General features: G+C 41.4%; 1 protein-coding gene across 1 annotated transcript in view; it reads left to right on the top strand.

Moving 5' to 3' along the window:
* The first annotated feature begins 255 nt into the window (after positions 1-255).
* NHERF1 (NHERF family PDZ scaffold protein 1) overlaps positions 256-15,019 on the top strand; it is a 71,784-nt gene continuing 57,020 nt past the window's right edge. Inside the window, exon 1 of the mRNA XM_081321884.1 lies at positions 256-924. Within this exon, the coding sequence (XP_081178010.1) occupies positions 475-924 (450 nt within the window). The 5' untranslated portion in view covers positions 256-474. The remainder of the gene's footprint in view (positions 925-15,019) is intronic.

The following is a 15,019-nucleotide window of genomic DNA, read 5'->3' on the forward strand; positions in this document are numbered from 1 at the left end:
TGAAACTTTTTTGTACCACCTGGACAACCAATAAAGAAATACCATGAAGAATAAGGGGCGGGGATTTTTATTTGCATGTTTCCGCCTCCGTTCCCATTTACGATTTGTCCTTGCCTTTGGGAGGCGTGCTTAGCGCGTCGCAACTCCTTTCTCCCGATTTTCATTGGTCCAACGATATCATTCGTAATCGTGGCCGCCCCTCTGATAAAATGTCAATGACATTCTGGAACGCTCAGACACCTATTAAAGTTGTGATTGGCGGAGCAGAGGCTTCTTAATACATTCGTAATCGGGATCCTGTTGCTCTCAAATCGTTCCGGACCCGCCCTGGAAACACCTGCTACTGTTCCGAAGCAGGACAGCCGGATTGCTCCAGGCAAGTTGCTTGCCTTAGACTTTGCATCCTTCAAGTAACTCGAAACTCTTTGATTCCGGTTGAGAGTCTCGGGACATCCGATCGATCGAAGGAGAAACATGGACAACGGGGGAGGGAGCGAACAGCGGCTCTTGCCTCGATTGTGCTGCCCGGAAAAGGGGCCGAACGGTTACGGCTTCCATCTACACGGGGAGAAGGGCAAAACGGGCCAGTTCATCCGGCTGGTGGAGGCCGATTCCCCGGCCGAAAAATCCGGTCTGAAGGCTGGGGACCGCTTGATAGAAGTGAACGGAGACAACGTAGAGAAGGAAAGTCACCAGCAAGTAGTGAACCGCATCCGAAATTCGCCGGGGTCGGTGCGCTTGCTGGTAGTAGACTCGGAGACCGACCAGCATCTGCAGAAGCTGGGCCTGGAGTGCCGCGAAGAATTCATTCGTGGGCTGCCGGAGAAACCCGAGGCGAGGCGCGGCGAGCAGGAAGCTGCCCAGCTGGAGCAGGAGAACGAAATGAAAGCCGATGGAGAGGAAAACAACCACGTTGCCCAGCGGGTAAAAAAAAAAATCTTAGTCTCATTCGCGGGAGGGAGAAGCGGGAGGTTACGAATGCAGAAGGTCGAAAGGTCCGTAGGTTGTTGATCTGAAAACGCGGAAGGCAGAAATTCCACAGGCGAGGACTTCCCATCACACAATCGGCAAGAGCTCACCTGTTCAATTATTTTTTTCTTTCTTTCCGCGAGGTTTTCCGAACGTTACTACTGCGGGGGCCGGCGGAACTACCGTAGACTCCACTGAATTTCTGCCAATTACTCGGCTCAAAAAATAAAAATAAAAAAAAGCACACAATCTGCCGGAGCCACCAAGCTAATATACAATTAAGTGGGTTGGGCGAGGATTACTGACGGAAAGAAGCAGGAAAGCACGTTAAACAAAGTTTATGGTATGTTTCCGAGCAGATCTGGCATGACAAGTAGATGCGCTTTAGAAGCAGGTAATGAAAAGTTTTCGCTGTTTGTTGTTTGATAAATAGCAAACAAGTTCCAAACTCTTCTAGATTCTCTTCCCCAGCCCGTAAATTCCCTTTGACGCGATGTGGATAAGGTTGCTTCTCTTGACGTTATCGACAAACTGCGTTACTCTCGAGAAAGCGTGAGTAGCCATGTTGACTAGAGAGGGAGGAGGACTCGGAGGGAGAGAAATCCAAGGGAAGGCAACAGTTGTGACCCTTCTTCCCACCCGCCACCCCGGACCCGGGTCTTTTTTTCTTTTTCTTTCTTTCTTTTTTTTTAAAAAAAGAAAGCTATGGGTGGCTTCCGCCGGGTGAGAACCGAGCTTGAGTCCTGCCGGCAGCAGCCACACGGCTGCGTAGTGCTGCCCCTTGCCTCGGCTTGCGGAGAAGCTGAGAGCAGATTTCGGATGAAAAATTTAAGAGAGGCTCTGCAATGTGACCCCTGCCAGTCTCTGATGTCTGCTGCGTTCCCAGACGTCAGAGATACCCCGTGGGAAGAGAATCGGGCATGCCTGTGATCCGGCAGCCCAAATCGAGTTCGGGTGTTCCTTTAAAGCTCGGGGAGAAGGGGGCGTTGTCATTGTCTCCTAGCCTTAGATCAGCGAAGCGGAAAGAAGGATTTGGGCTTCACTACTAGATCGCATCAGTTTTCCCCTGTACCTGAATTAAGAGATTAAGTGGTGCCTGGTACTCTTTGTAACAACAACTCCTCCTCCCCTATAAAACTATTTCTTAAATGGTTAATGGCACATCAAAGCTGAAATCCTCTCCGGGCAGCCTTCTTCAATCTGCTTCATTCCCAATATGCTAAAGCTACATTTGGGTATTGTGTTCCAAATCCGAGTGTGTGTTATTAAAGAAAGGCTATCTTTCCCAGTAGATACTTGCAAAAAGTGGGGTGTTGCCTTCCACTTAAATTACCATATTGTGGTTTACTGCACAAATATAGTCAGGTCACCTTATTTTATTTCATTATGTCATCACATTCTAGCAAAAGTAAAGGCATTTTGGTGTGATAAATGGGGCTTGTTTTCATGTACGCTAATTTCTTTTTTCCCTTGCTACTTTGCTAAATCAAAGCAAGAGGAATTCATTTAAGTTTTTTAAAAAGCTTTAAAAATAATTAGCACCTTCCTGCATACTTCCTAAACTCTGGAAGGCATAGAATAAAACAAATCAAGTACTTACTGCTTATTTGAGCTATCATAACCTGATATTAAACATCTGGTGAATTTTTAATTGTCTCAGTGAAACTGGCCCCATCTTGAACCCTGCAGGGCATAGAGAACTTTGAAGTTTTAAAAGCAGAGGGGTAGGAAAAATGAAACCCAGTTATCTGAACAGGAAGCTGGAATTGTTTCCTGCCACTGAATCTTGTTTTCCTCCCCATTTTTTAAAACAACCTATTCAATTTTTAAATTTTTTTCACTTACCTAAATAATTTAGTGAGCTCAGATCTTTTCTGCTACTTTTATACATTCTAGATTGATTTATGGAGAAATTAAATGTGTTCCACTGATCAGAGAGGTAGATTTAATTCCAAGATATGTAGTCAAGTATTGCTGGTCATATTACTTTTACGTGAACTTGAGGAAGAAGATGGCTTGGTCAACCAGAAATCGTGGGCACTCACTCCATCACCAGAGGTTTTTAAGAAGAGCCTAGACAGTCACTTGTCTGAAATGGTATAGGTTCTCCTGCTCAAGCAGGGGGCTGGACTAGAAGACCTCCAAGGTCCCTTCCAGCTCTATTCTATTCCATTCTATTCTATTCCATTCCATTCTAGCTTGCTGAAACTTGAAGCTAAATTGACTTTGGGGAGAAGGTTCAACAAACAGATGCTGTAACCAAAAAGGCCCTGTTTGGTATATCAACTAACTTAGCTCTCCTGAGGATAGACTATACATTAAATCTTTAGGAGATCATACTTTAGGGATCAACATGCTCATTCAACTATTAAGGCCTTACAAGTTTTTTTAACTAATATCTAACATGGATTAATATAAATAACAAGGTTTTCTCTGCAATCTGTAAATATTTAAGAAATAAGCTGATGATAAAACAGTTCTTTTACTTTAGAATCCTATTAAAATAATTTTGACTGAGAAGCATTTCTCTGTCTTGGAAATCTAAAATGTTCCCCCGAGGTTCTGTGGTGGATATATGTCTGCTTATAGACCTGTAGTAGTGCATTTTGTGACTTCCTCTGTTAGCAATTAACTTTTGAGGGAGAGATGATGGGCCTCAGTCTTTTGCTGTAGGAACCTTTGTTCAGATAGCTCCCAAAACAAATGTAGAAATGTGCTGAAACCATTAAACTGAGTTTTAAAAACTGAAGCAATTAAAGAAAGATTGCTGATAAAATCAGCAGTTGGACCATTGTCAGGTCAATAGTAGTAACTCCCTTTATATTCCAGGACTTTGCTCTTGTGCTGCTTTCTATTTCTGATTTTGCTTGAAAGGAGGCTTTAGGAATGAGCACTTGCTGAAAAGCTGGTTGCAATGCAGGGGAATGAATATTCATATGATCCTAGATGTTTGAAATCAGGATTAGGGTATTTGGAATCCTGGATGTGATTAGACCAGGGGTCTTCAAACTTGGCCCTTTTATGACTTGTGGACTTCAACTCCCAGAATTCCTCAGCCAGCGTGCTTAGCTGAGGAATTCTGGGAGTTGAAGTCCACAAGTCATAAAAGGGCCATGTTTGAAGACCCCTGGAGTGGACTGACAAAAAGTCAGGCCCTTCTGCCAACACTTGAGAAAGTGTTTATTATTAAGCATTGATCAAACTGGACTTACAGCAATATGACCAGCAACAACCTTCTGTGAAACAGAGAAGTCATTTGCCTTAAAAAAAAAGTGAAAGCTGTACACATAGGGAATGTATAAGAGAGGGAAGTACAGGCTTCCCATGATCAAGTCAAGTGATTGCGATAAGTGTTGTAACCCAAAGCTTGATTAGATTAGTTTAAATCATAAATGTCTGCCATGGGGCGGTGGAATACCTGACTTTGACTGGATTCATATCTGTGGAGAAGTGGTTATAGATAAAGGCTAGCAGGGGTATGTGTAATGTACAGCTGTAGACAGGATACAATTTGGACTTGAGTCAGCTTTGCTGGAATGTTTAATAAAGGTGGGCAGTCTATTATCCTTTTAAATATTTTGGACCATGGCTGCCACAATCCCTGCTAGGCATCATCTTGCCTATACTCCTGTCCAAAAGGTTGGGGAAGGGAACAGGTTTGGCATCAACTGAAGGGATTCTAGTCATCCAGAACAACAGTTCTCAAGTTGCACATTTGGACCTATCACTGTACCTCAGCATTGGTGGAGTTGGCTTATAAACATTCCTGCTTCTTCAGTCTTGTTTTCAGTCTAATATAAATCCTTAGCTACATTCCTACCCATTCTACATTCTTGGTTGCAGCACAGATTGACTGATTTATTATGGGCCATCAAACCAAACTCTTAGCAACAACATAGATAGGTTTTATCCAGGAATAGATTTTCTAGTTCTGTTAGTACCAATAGCAGTTCCAGTTGCAAACGTATAACTGTACGCATGTTCAGCGTGAAGGCTATGTCTAAATTGAATGGTTTAAATGCCTTCAAAGACGTTTAGATGATATGACATTTTAGTGCATTTGAGAAACGTCTCCTCTCTTTCCCCTTCATTTTGGAAATCCAAATGAAACTGACCTGATTTGACATCTTGATTTGAACTTCCAGATCAAATCAAACTGGTTTTTCCATATTAGATTGACATTCAAACAGCATATTTCCCGATTTGAATAGAGTTAGTGAGAGCACACAGTGACATGAAAGCTGCAGCGGCATGGAAAGTCGATGAATAATTAGGGGAAGATACAGATGCAGAATTCAGTAGTTTTATCACTCCGAATACTGTAGTAAAAGGTAAAGGTAAAGGTTCCCCCGCACATGCGTGCTAGTCATTTCCGACTCTAGGGGCCGGTGCTCATCTCTGTTTCAAAGCCGAAGAGCCAGCGCTTGTCCGAGGACGTCTCCGTGGTCATGTGGCCGGCATGACTAGATGCCAAAGGTGCACGGAGCGCTGTTACCTTCCCACCGTAGTGGTCCCTATTTTTCTACTTGCATTTTTACATGCTTTCGAACTGCTAGGTTGGCAGAAGCTGGGATGATTAACAGGCGCTCACTCTGTTACCCGGCACTCGGGATTTGATCTGCCAAACTGCCGACCTTCTGATCGACAAGCTCAGCGTCCTAACCCACTGAGCCACCGTGTCCCTTTAGGAATACCCAAAGCACAGGTTGTTTAATTGGAGCACCAAATCTTCCAGACTCCACTATGATCCATCCAGTAAAAACAAAACAAAACAAAAAAGCTTAAACAAATATCCTTAATACTGTATGCTACTGTCTATAAATCTTGTGACAAAGAAAGAATATTACAGTACCTTTTTTATTTGATTCCTGCCTCTTTTGTCCTGATAGGTTAGAAACTATATGCAAACCACTGGAAGCAGACAGTCATATCTGCATTAGTTAAGGGTTACTTCTTGGGGGAGGGGGGGAAGGGAAAGGATTCTCACCATTCCCAGAAAGCATGGGTCCGTGATTGTTTGGAACTGCTAGGCATCTGGAATTTTGAGTGTATTATGGGCGTTCTCACAAAATGGCTGCTAGGGAAGGAATGAGCTAACCAATAAACACCCATTTATGAGAAGGTTGCAAGAAAGCAAATGTGGTCCATTTGTTCCCTGCAACATTTTTGACCTCTCCCCCAGAATAACCCTAAATTACTGCCTCACTTTCTCTTTCTTATGAGCACGCTAGCTTATTTTCAACAACAGCAGTGTACTGCAGCTACTCATCATTCTTATATTCTAGGAAGGCTTCTATGGGGCCCAGAAAACACGCTGGGAGCTGTCAGCTTCCCATTTTTAAGAGAAGATTGATGGAGCGGGCAGAAATTTACTACTCTTTCTGCTCCTTCAACGCTATTATGGGACAAAATGAAACTAATTTCATTTGCCTGTAAACAGGTAGTTCTGCTTACATTCCACAGTTCTTCTGAGAATTTTTGCTTTCTGTGGGATGTTTCTTGAGTGTCCAGTTTTAACTTTGCAAAAGAGGGCTTCACATAGATTCAGAATCCTAACCTTAACTCTCTTAAGAGAGGATTAGTGATAAGCACCATATGCTCAATTAGGGCCACATTTAATGGGCTAGGCCAGTTATATGTAAATAAAATCGATGGATATGCAGCTTTGTTATGAAACACCCCAAGAAAATTGCCCATGTAGGGTTTTGAAGGCTGACCTGTGAGAGGTAGCTAAATAGTTGTCACTAAGTTTTAAGAAGTCCATTTTTCCTGCTTATTCCTCTTCTTCTCATGGACCCCCAATTTATACAGTACCTCTCATCTGGCTGAGCAGCAAGGCTTCATTTGCACTGCTCCAATGTATCTTATGACATTGGAAGTTGATAAGGGAAGAAAGATATGTGAACATTTAGCCTGCTTGTGGTAGCTTGAACATATTTCCAAAACGTGTGTTATTGAGACCCACCCTGAATTTCACTGAGTATAATTAATACATACATACATTTTAAATAAAAAAGTCATACAGTGAGTCCATACATTGAACTGTGTCAGCAACAGCCTTTCTTGTACGTTGGGTATGCTGTAGATATGTAGAGCTCAATTCTCAGAATTCTTAGTGATGATTTTGCTAACTGAGGAATTCCAGAAATTCAGATCTACACATGTACAGATCATCCAAGCTGGGAATGAATAGTTGTATAAACCATGATTTCCAAACCTCAAAGTCTGGCTTCATACAACATGCTGAACTCAGATCAAAGAATCCACCTTAAGGCTTACTATAATGTATGAAGCAGGCCATTGTTTATTCAGAAATGTGTGTGAAACTGAGCATTGCTGATAATTAGTGTATGCTATCCAATATTAGGTTTCTTCAAAGTGCCTCAGTCATCAATGGTCAGCTTTTGGGATGGTGGAAGTCCCAGAAGTCATCTAGCACTGTGTTTCTCAACTTCAGCAACTTTAAAATGGGTGGACTTCAATTCCCAGAATTCCATAGCCAGCCAGTCCACCCATTTTAAAGTTGCTGAGGTTGGAAAACACTGATTAGCACACCTAATCCTTACTAGTAAGTAAGCAGAATGGTATGCCTTTCCATCTTTCCTATTCTCGTAACATGTTAGTATGGCTTACATAAGAGTAAGCATTTTGTTTGTACTTGAAGGAGTTCCATTGCCACTTCTAATTATTCTGATAATTTTATCAATAATTTTTATTCAAAGATTTAATTTAAAAAAAAACAATGGAAACATAGAAGAAGAAATAAGAAAAGAGAGAAAAGAGGGTAAAAGAAAAAAGGGAATAACAAAAAAAGCAATAAAAAAGAAATAGCTAAAGAGGTTATTTTTAATTTTCTTTGCAACAATTACAAATACAGCAGTTAGCACCCCTACTCTCCCTTATTGCACATTATAATTTCCTTCTTCCCATCAACAAACTTTTTAAATTAATAAATCCCCAAATCAGCAGTCTGCTTTTATCCATCTTCAACAAACTCCTCTTCTTTGTGGCAGCCCCTCAAATACTGGAATACTGCTATCATGTCTCCCCTATTTCTTTTTCTTCTTTAGACTAGCCAAACCCAAGTCCTGCAGCCTTTCTTTGTATGTTTTAGTCTCCAGGCCAGACCTGACAAACACAAGGCCCGGGGGCCAGATCAGGCCCGCAAAGTGGTTTCATGTGGCCCGCGAAGCCATCCTGGAAACAGTGAGGGAACGGCCCCCACTGTCTTGGCCCTGGCCCTGGTCCCATCTCCTTCTGCCAGAGACCCTCAGATCTGTCCCACTCCTGCCCAGGCCCCCATAGGCACCCTTGATGTGAACGATGTAGAGCTGGCCATGCCCACCCAGTAGGCCATACGCACTCTAGCCACGCCCACCCAGTAGGCCACGCCCACCCTGGCCATACCCACCCGGCCCCTTGAGGGCAACCGCAATGCTGATGTGGCCCTCAATGAAATTGAGTTTGACACCCCTGCTCCAGGCCTTTGATCTTAGTTGCTCTTCTCTGATTTTTTTCCCCAAACTCTCAATATCTTTTTTGTGATAGGGTGACCAAAATTGGCTGCAGTATTCCAAGTGTGGTCTTACCAGGGTTTTCTTCTAAAGTACATGAATAAATCCAATTGCTAACTGACAGAGAAGAATGTTAATGTTTATTTGCTTAGGAATTTTAAATATGTGACCGCAAATGACTATTTATCTAAATATTTAAATGGAGACTCTTGCAGTATTTGCAGATTCTTCTAACGAATGAATTTTGAAGAATGGAATAAGGGAAAATGGTCAGGACTTCTTTTCTTCCTGTTCATAGTTGCAATGGGCAGAAGGAACATGAGGAAGAGCCTCGTCGAGACAACAGTCAGACAAAAGAAATCTTGAGTCCAGGGCAGAAATGTAACCTAAGAAAGCGAAGTCAGCCTTGGTGCTCTCTGAGCTTGGTTGTTTTCTTGCAGAGGTTTCATTACCCAAAGTAGATAACCCCAGTCAAGAAACTACCAAACAAGCCAACAGCAAACAGCCAACCAAAGCACCTGTAAGACCAGGGGGTTGGACTAGATGACCTCCAAGGTCCCTTCCAACTTTTATTATTATTATTAAGACCATTCCCTCCAACACTGACAGAGCAAGCTGAGAGCAAACCCTATTCCTTACTAGCGCTAGTTTGGATAATGAAATGTCTGCAAGGAAAAAGCACAGAGCACCAAACCCCCCTCATTTCAACCCTGAGCTACAAATATTCTTCTTTGTTGATACTTAAGAAATAGTCTCACGCTTATTCCCCCCCAGTTTTTTGTGAACATAAAGGCAGGAAGGAGGGTAGGGCAAGTGTATTCAGACTTGAAAGATTATGTTATTGTAACTATAGTAATAAAAAGCAGTTTTAGCATTCATACCTTTGGTTTCCTAGTTGAGGGATTGACAGTAATAATATTTAAATGAATACATTTGATGAGTCTGTACCATTTAAAAAAAGACGCTGGTCTGCCTGCTCTAGAAGTCTCTGTGTTGACTGACAGCAGCGATGCTGGATTTCAGGCATGCCTTTTCTGTTCTTACCCGGATAACTGTACATTATGTTATAAAATAAATGACATTGCTATTTGTTTTTATTCACTAAGGAATGAAGCAAAACCAATCACAGGTTTGGTTGATATTCTAGGAGTTACCCAAATAGTATCATGAGCTGTAACACATGCCCCTTTAAAAAAAAAATCTGCAAGTTTTTCTTACAAAGCTCTAATTGTTATAGTTGTTATATACAACTAAAATATTTAGTTGTAAAAATCTATTTTGTCACTCCACCAAATACATTGATACGGATGCCTTTGTAGATATTTCTCATGATGTACCTATTATGATCATTTGATCTCTATGTTTTATAATTTTTTTCCAATTCTTTTGCTTGATTCTGCTGCCTTGATAGTTGCGGCTTCTACAAAAATGGCTCTTTTCAAGTATTGAGCGTGTTGTGTTGTGATCAGTTTGTATGTGCAAAACTCCCATAAAATGTTAACATCATTTTTTCAGTTTTTCCATTTTTCTCACTTTTGTGATTGAATCGCATTCAGGAAACTTGGAAATTATAGTTTTCCTACAGATGCCAATGGAAAAATTATAGTTGGTCAGATGTTTAGACTGGATTTGATATGTTTATTATTAATATTATACCCCAGCTTGATTGAACCTGGCATCATTTAAGTGCTCAGTGTGTGAGCCCTGTCCCTTCACAGCTCATGCTCTAAAACAGACATGTCAAACACAAGGCCCGGGGGCCAGATCCAGCCCGCGAAGTGGTTTCATGTGGCCCGTGAAGCCATCCTGGAAACAGTGAGGGAACGGCCCCCACTGCCTTGGCCCTGGCCCAGAGACCCTCCTTCTGCCAGAGACCCTCAGATCTGTCCCACTCCTGCCCAGGCCCCCATAGACACCCTTGATGCGAACGATGTGGAGCTGGCCATGCCCACCCAGTAGGCCATACGCATTCTAGCCACGCCCACCCAGTAGGCCACGCCCACCCTGGCCATAACCACCCGGCCCCTTGAGGGCAACTGCAATGCTGATGCGGCCCTCAATGAAATTGAGTTTGACACCCCTGCTCTAAAATGAGCTGGTCCTATTATTAGATTGGATAAAACAGGTTCTCTGGGATAGGAGCCCAAGCAAAGTTGAATGTACCACATATCCTTTTCCGCTTTGAGACCAGTGGAGAATAGAGCTAAATTGGGATTAAATTTCCTGCCAGTCTGAATGAAACTGTGGAGACTCTCTTGCCCCATTGCCTTGAACCAGTAGGCCCAACTAGACAGATAGATCATTCATTCCCCTCCATAAGTCCAACACTATTGAGAGTTGAAGCAGCCACAGACAAGCAAAGCACCATCTTAGTAAAAACAAACAAACAAACAAACTAAGGATAACTTTTGGGACTGAATGTCTATCATCATTCAGATTTCTTTAAATGGTGCTTTTTGAGTCAGTTAAAAGCTTATTTAAAGCTTTTAAAGCTTATTCTCTAAAATTTAAAGCTTATTCTCTAAAAAAGGAATTTTATTTGGTATAAGACAGTGATGGCGAACCTTTTAGAGACCAAGTGCCCAAACTGCAACCCCAAACCTACTTATGTATCGTCAGGTGCTGGGTGGGCGTGGCCCATTGGGTGGGTGTGGCCCATTGGGTGGGTGTGGCCCATTGGGTCAGCGTGGCTGCGGTGGTAAGGGCAGACTGGGTGGGACTAAAAAGTTCAATCAATCAATTCCAACTTTGCAAGATCTTTTTTTTCCCATGAGAAGTTGAAAATGATTGATTGAACCTTTTTTTTTTTTTTGCACATGGTGGTGGAGGCCTAAAGCGAAAAGGTTTTATAAAACCCAGCTGAAGGCCTAGGACTGGAGCGATGGCACGTGTGCCCACAGACAGTGTTCTGCATGCCACCAGTGGCACTCGTGCCATAGGTTCTCTACCACGGATATAAGAGTTAAGGGAAATAAATTTGTAAAAATTCTCACGCTTTGTCAAAAAAGCTTGGATGATGTAGAAGTTGTTTAGTGTTCTTCCTAAATTAATTTGATTTAAAATGACTCCAATCTGGCTAAAATCGTTGACCCAGCTGAGAGTGTGCCACATAGCCAGCTTTCCAAGTAGATCAGGGATCTTGTGTTGAGGTACCTAACAGAGATGAGTAGTATCAGTTAAGGCCTTGAATCCAATTAATGAAATACTAATTTGACTTTGAAGCCAGAGAAAGAGTTTTCTTTCTCCTACTGCCTAGCACGTAGAGAGCATATGTTTGAAGCAGTGATTGCCTACCACTGGAATTTGATTTACAAGAATAAGAGTTGGTTTGGAATATCTCCACAAAAGTTTCCTGGAACAAAAGGGAGTGAATCTACCTTCAAGCGTGTCCTTTAATTCCTTCACCTTCTTAATACACTTCTGCTAAAGGTCTCTGTGACAAATTAGTAAACAAACTATTTATCTAAAACTAGATTCCTTTCCTGATTCTGCAGCTCAGACCATTGTCCTGTGCTGTACATTAGAGGTGCTAATCTATTGTCCTTGGTGTCAAAGATTTGTCTTTGAAATCTCCCAAGTAGTAACCATATCTAAAACAATCTGTTGAAACATTGGCACCAATTAATGAGGAACAATAGTTGGTTCGTCTTTCTTTTGATCTCCTTAAATAGCTGGATATATCAGTTTTCAAACACTAGATAGGACAGTTTGGCACAAGTAGACTGAGCAAAGATAGGAGAAAAAAATGGAATATACCGGTAATGATTACCTGCTTTGTATAAGTGAACTAAGATGTCATACAAATATAAAATGAGAGAGAGAAAAAGATTGAGGAAGAGAGGTATGTGTGTCATTCTGATTCCCTAGGAATCCAGTGGTCCCCAACCAATACAGAAAGCTTAAGCTTACTTTAAAAGGCCAGTTAAAATATAAATCAGCTTGACCTTATGCACTTAAATTGGCATGCAAGCACCATTGGGTGTAGCTGATATATTTCCAAGCCAGTGCGTTATCAGTCATAAACCAAATCTGCAAAGCTAATAAATAACTCTGCAAACTGAACTTTCATTTCTGATCTTAATACTCCTACTTCCGAAGAGGCAGACCTGTCTTGTCATTCTCTTTCTCCTCCCTCTGATCCTTATGGCTTTTTTTTTATCAGATAAGCAGAGAAATAGTGTCTGGATTCATATATTGGTCTGAACCATAAAGCATGACTGACAGTTTATAATGATCTGGATCACATATCACACTAACATGGAACCAAATAAGTAATGTGTCTGATGACATAGCATGAAGTTCACAGTCAGTTACTCTAACCCAGGGGGCTCTAAACTTGGCAACTTTTAGATTTGGCTGGCTGGGGAATTCTGGGAGTTGAAGTCCACAAGTCTTAAAGTCGTCAAATTTGGAGACCCCTGGTCTAGCTCATCAATAGCAAACTTCAGGGATGAATGAGCTTTTGAACCTTTATGCCCTGTACTTGCCTGATACTTGAATTAGTATCTTGGACTTTTTTCTCTAGAGAACACATTCAAGTCATTTGAGTCTATCATTGAGTCTATCTAGTTATTTCACTAGCCTTTCATTTTAGTTGAGCTGAAATTTTACAAAAGCTGGATTTCTTGTTTTGCAAATGCTCCTAGTTTGTCCCCATTGCTACATTCCCGTACCTTGGAAAGGAAATTGGAACAGTAGTGTATTCACATGTAGATATGTTTGTTGGCTTGCTGTGTGTTTATTTTAACAGAATACCCCAAATTAAATGGGCAGCAGAATAAAGAATTGTTATATTTTTTTGTGATGATTCCCAAAGGCTGTACTCTTAATTATTTTGTGAGGGAACAGCTAGTGCAATTGCATAATGAACAATAATGCAATTAGGTAAATGAATTATTTCTCAACTTTATGTGCTGGAGACTATGGCTTCACTTCAAAGAGTGATGTCAACCATTCTTCACGAGGGAGGGAATTTATGCTACTGTCCCCCAAAGCTTTACTGTAATGGCTGCAATTATTATATAATTCTTACAAGGCAGAGATGCAGTAGAATTCCTCTCTCTTGGAGGAAACTGCCCATAATCATCTCTGTTTCAATTCCTGTTCTTGTCCAGTAGATCATAACACTATCTCAAAATAACTCATTCATACATTAAACAATTAAAGTGTGCAGGAAAGTTCCCATGGCAAAAAAGAACATAAATCATAGAGTAAATGTGAGGGGGTGTGTGTGAAAGATTGCAACAATATAAAAATGTTTTTAAAAAGAAGGCTTAAATCCCAAATATGTCCCCACTGTAGAGGTAAAGAAAATATGCTTTGATGATTTGAAGCTTTATCTAGTGTAAGAATCTGTAATCAGCTTACTTCTTGCTAGCTCCTATAGAATATATGTTTTATGTTACATTCAGAATGTTTATTGGACATTGATACCTATCCTTTTGCAAAGAACCCAAATACTGTAATTGTTTCTTCCCCCCCTTTCTTTCTTACTTATGCTTCAAGCATTTGAGCATGAGTATGAACCCAGTTCTCTAAAATTTGGCAAATACTTCGAAGTTAGATGCTGTGCAGTGTGACATTAAGTTTATGGATAGGTTTGCATTAGACACTGGGCTGTGATTGAAATAGTTTTGGACTAGCCTGTTGTGTAAACCCAACCATTGTGATTTGTAAATCAATGTTTATGGCCTATTGTGTTTTAGGAATCCAGCTAATTGATAATTATGGAGTCCTTGGTGCTCTGAGCTGGTTGTTTGCTTGCAGACATTTCATTACCCAGTAATGTATCATCAGTGCCAACCAATAAGTTTAGGGTCTTTCCCTGTTTGGTCTAGTAGTTAAGGCATCAGGCGACAAAGCAGGAGACTGTAAGTTCGAGTCCTGTCTTAGCCATGGAAGCCAGCTGACTTTGGGCCAGTCACTCTCTCTCAGCCCAACCCACCTCACAGGGTTGTTGTTGTGGGAAAAATAGGAGGAGGAATGTGTGTTGGATATGTTCACTGCCTTGAGTTATTTGTAAAAATACACACACATACACAGAGTAGCTTGCTTTTTTGGCGAAGGTATAGTTTTCTCCTTGGTAGTTCCTTGAATAAAGTGTTGTTTTTCTGCTTGATTATTTGCCTAGTGTTAATCCCTGCTTAATTGGGTGTTGGCTGCTGGAGGGGAAGTATTCTGGTCTTTTTGCTTCCTTCTTAACTTTTTTATTTTCTGTTTTGAATTGAGTATAATATGGTTTGTTTTCTGTGTGTCTTTTGATGGCTGATTTATCTAGATGCCAAGCTTTCAGAATTCCTTAGTATTTTGGGATTTAGCTTGGTCTAGAGCCATGGTGGCGAACCTATGGTATGAGTGCCACTGGTGGCACGCAGAGCCCTCTCTGTGGGCACGCGTGCTGTCGCCCCAGTCCTAGGCCTTCAGCTGGGTTTTATAAAACCTTTTCACTTTAGGCTTCTACCACCATGTGCAAAAAAACCAAAAGGTTCAATCAATCAACCATTTTCAACTTCTCATGGGAAAAAAAAGATCTTGCA

This window comes from Vipera berus (genome assembly GCF_964194415.1).
Source record: "Vipera berus genome assembly, chromosome: 2".
Taxonomy (NCBI): domain Eukaryota; kingdom Metazoa; phylum Chordata; class Lepidosauria; order Squamata; family Viperidae; genus Vipera; species Vipera berus.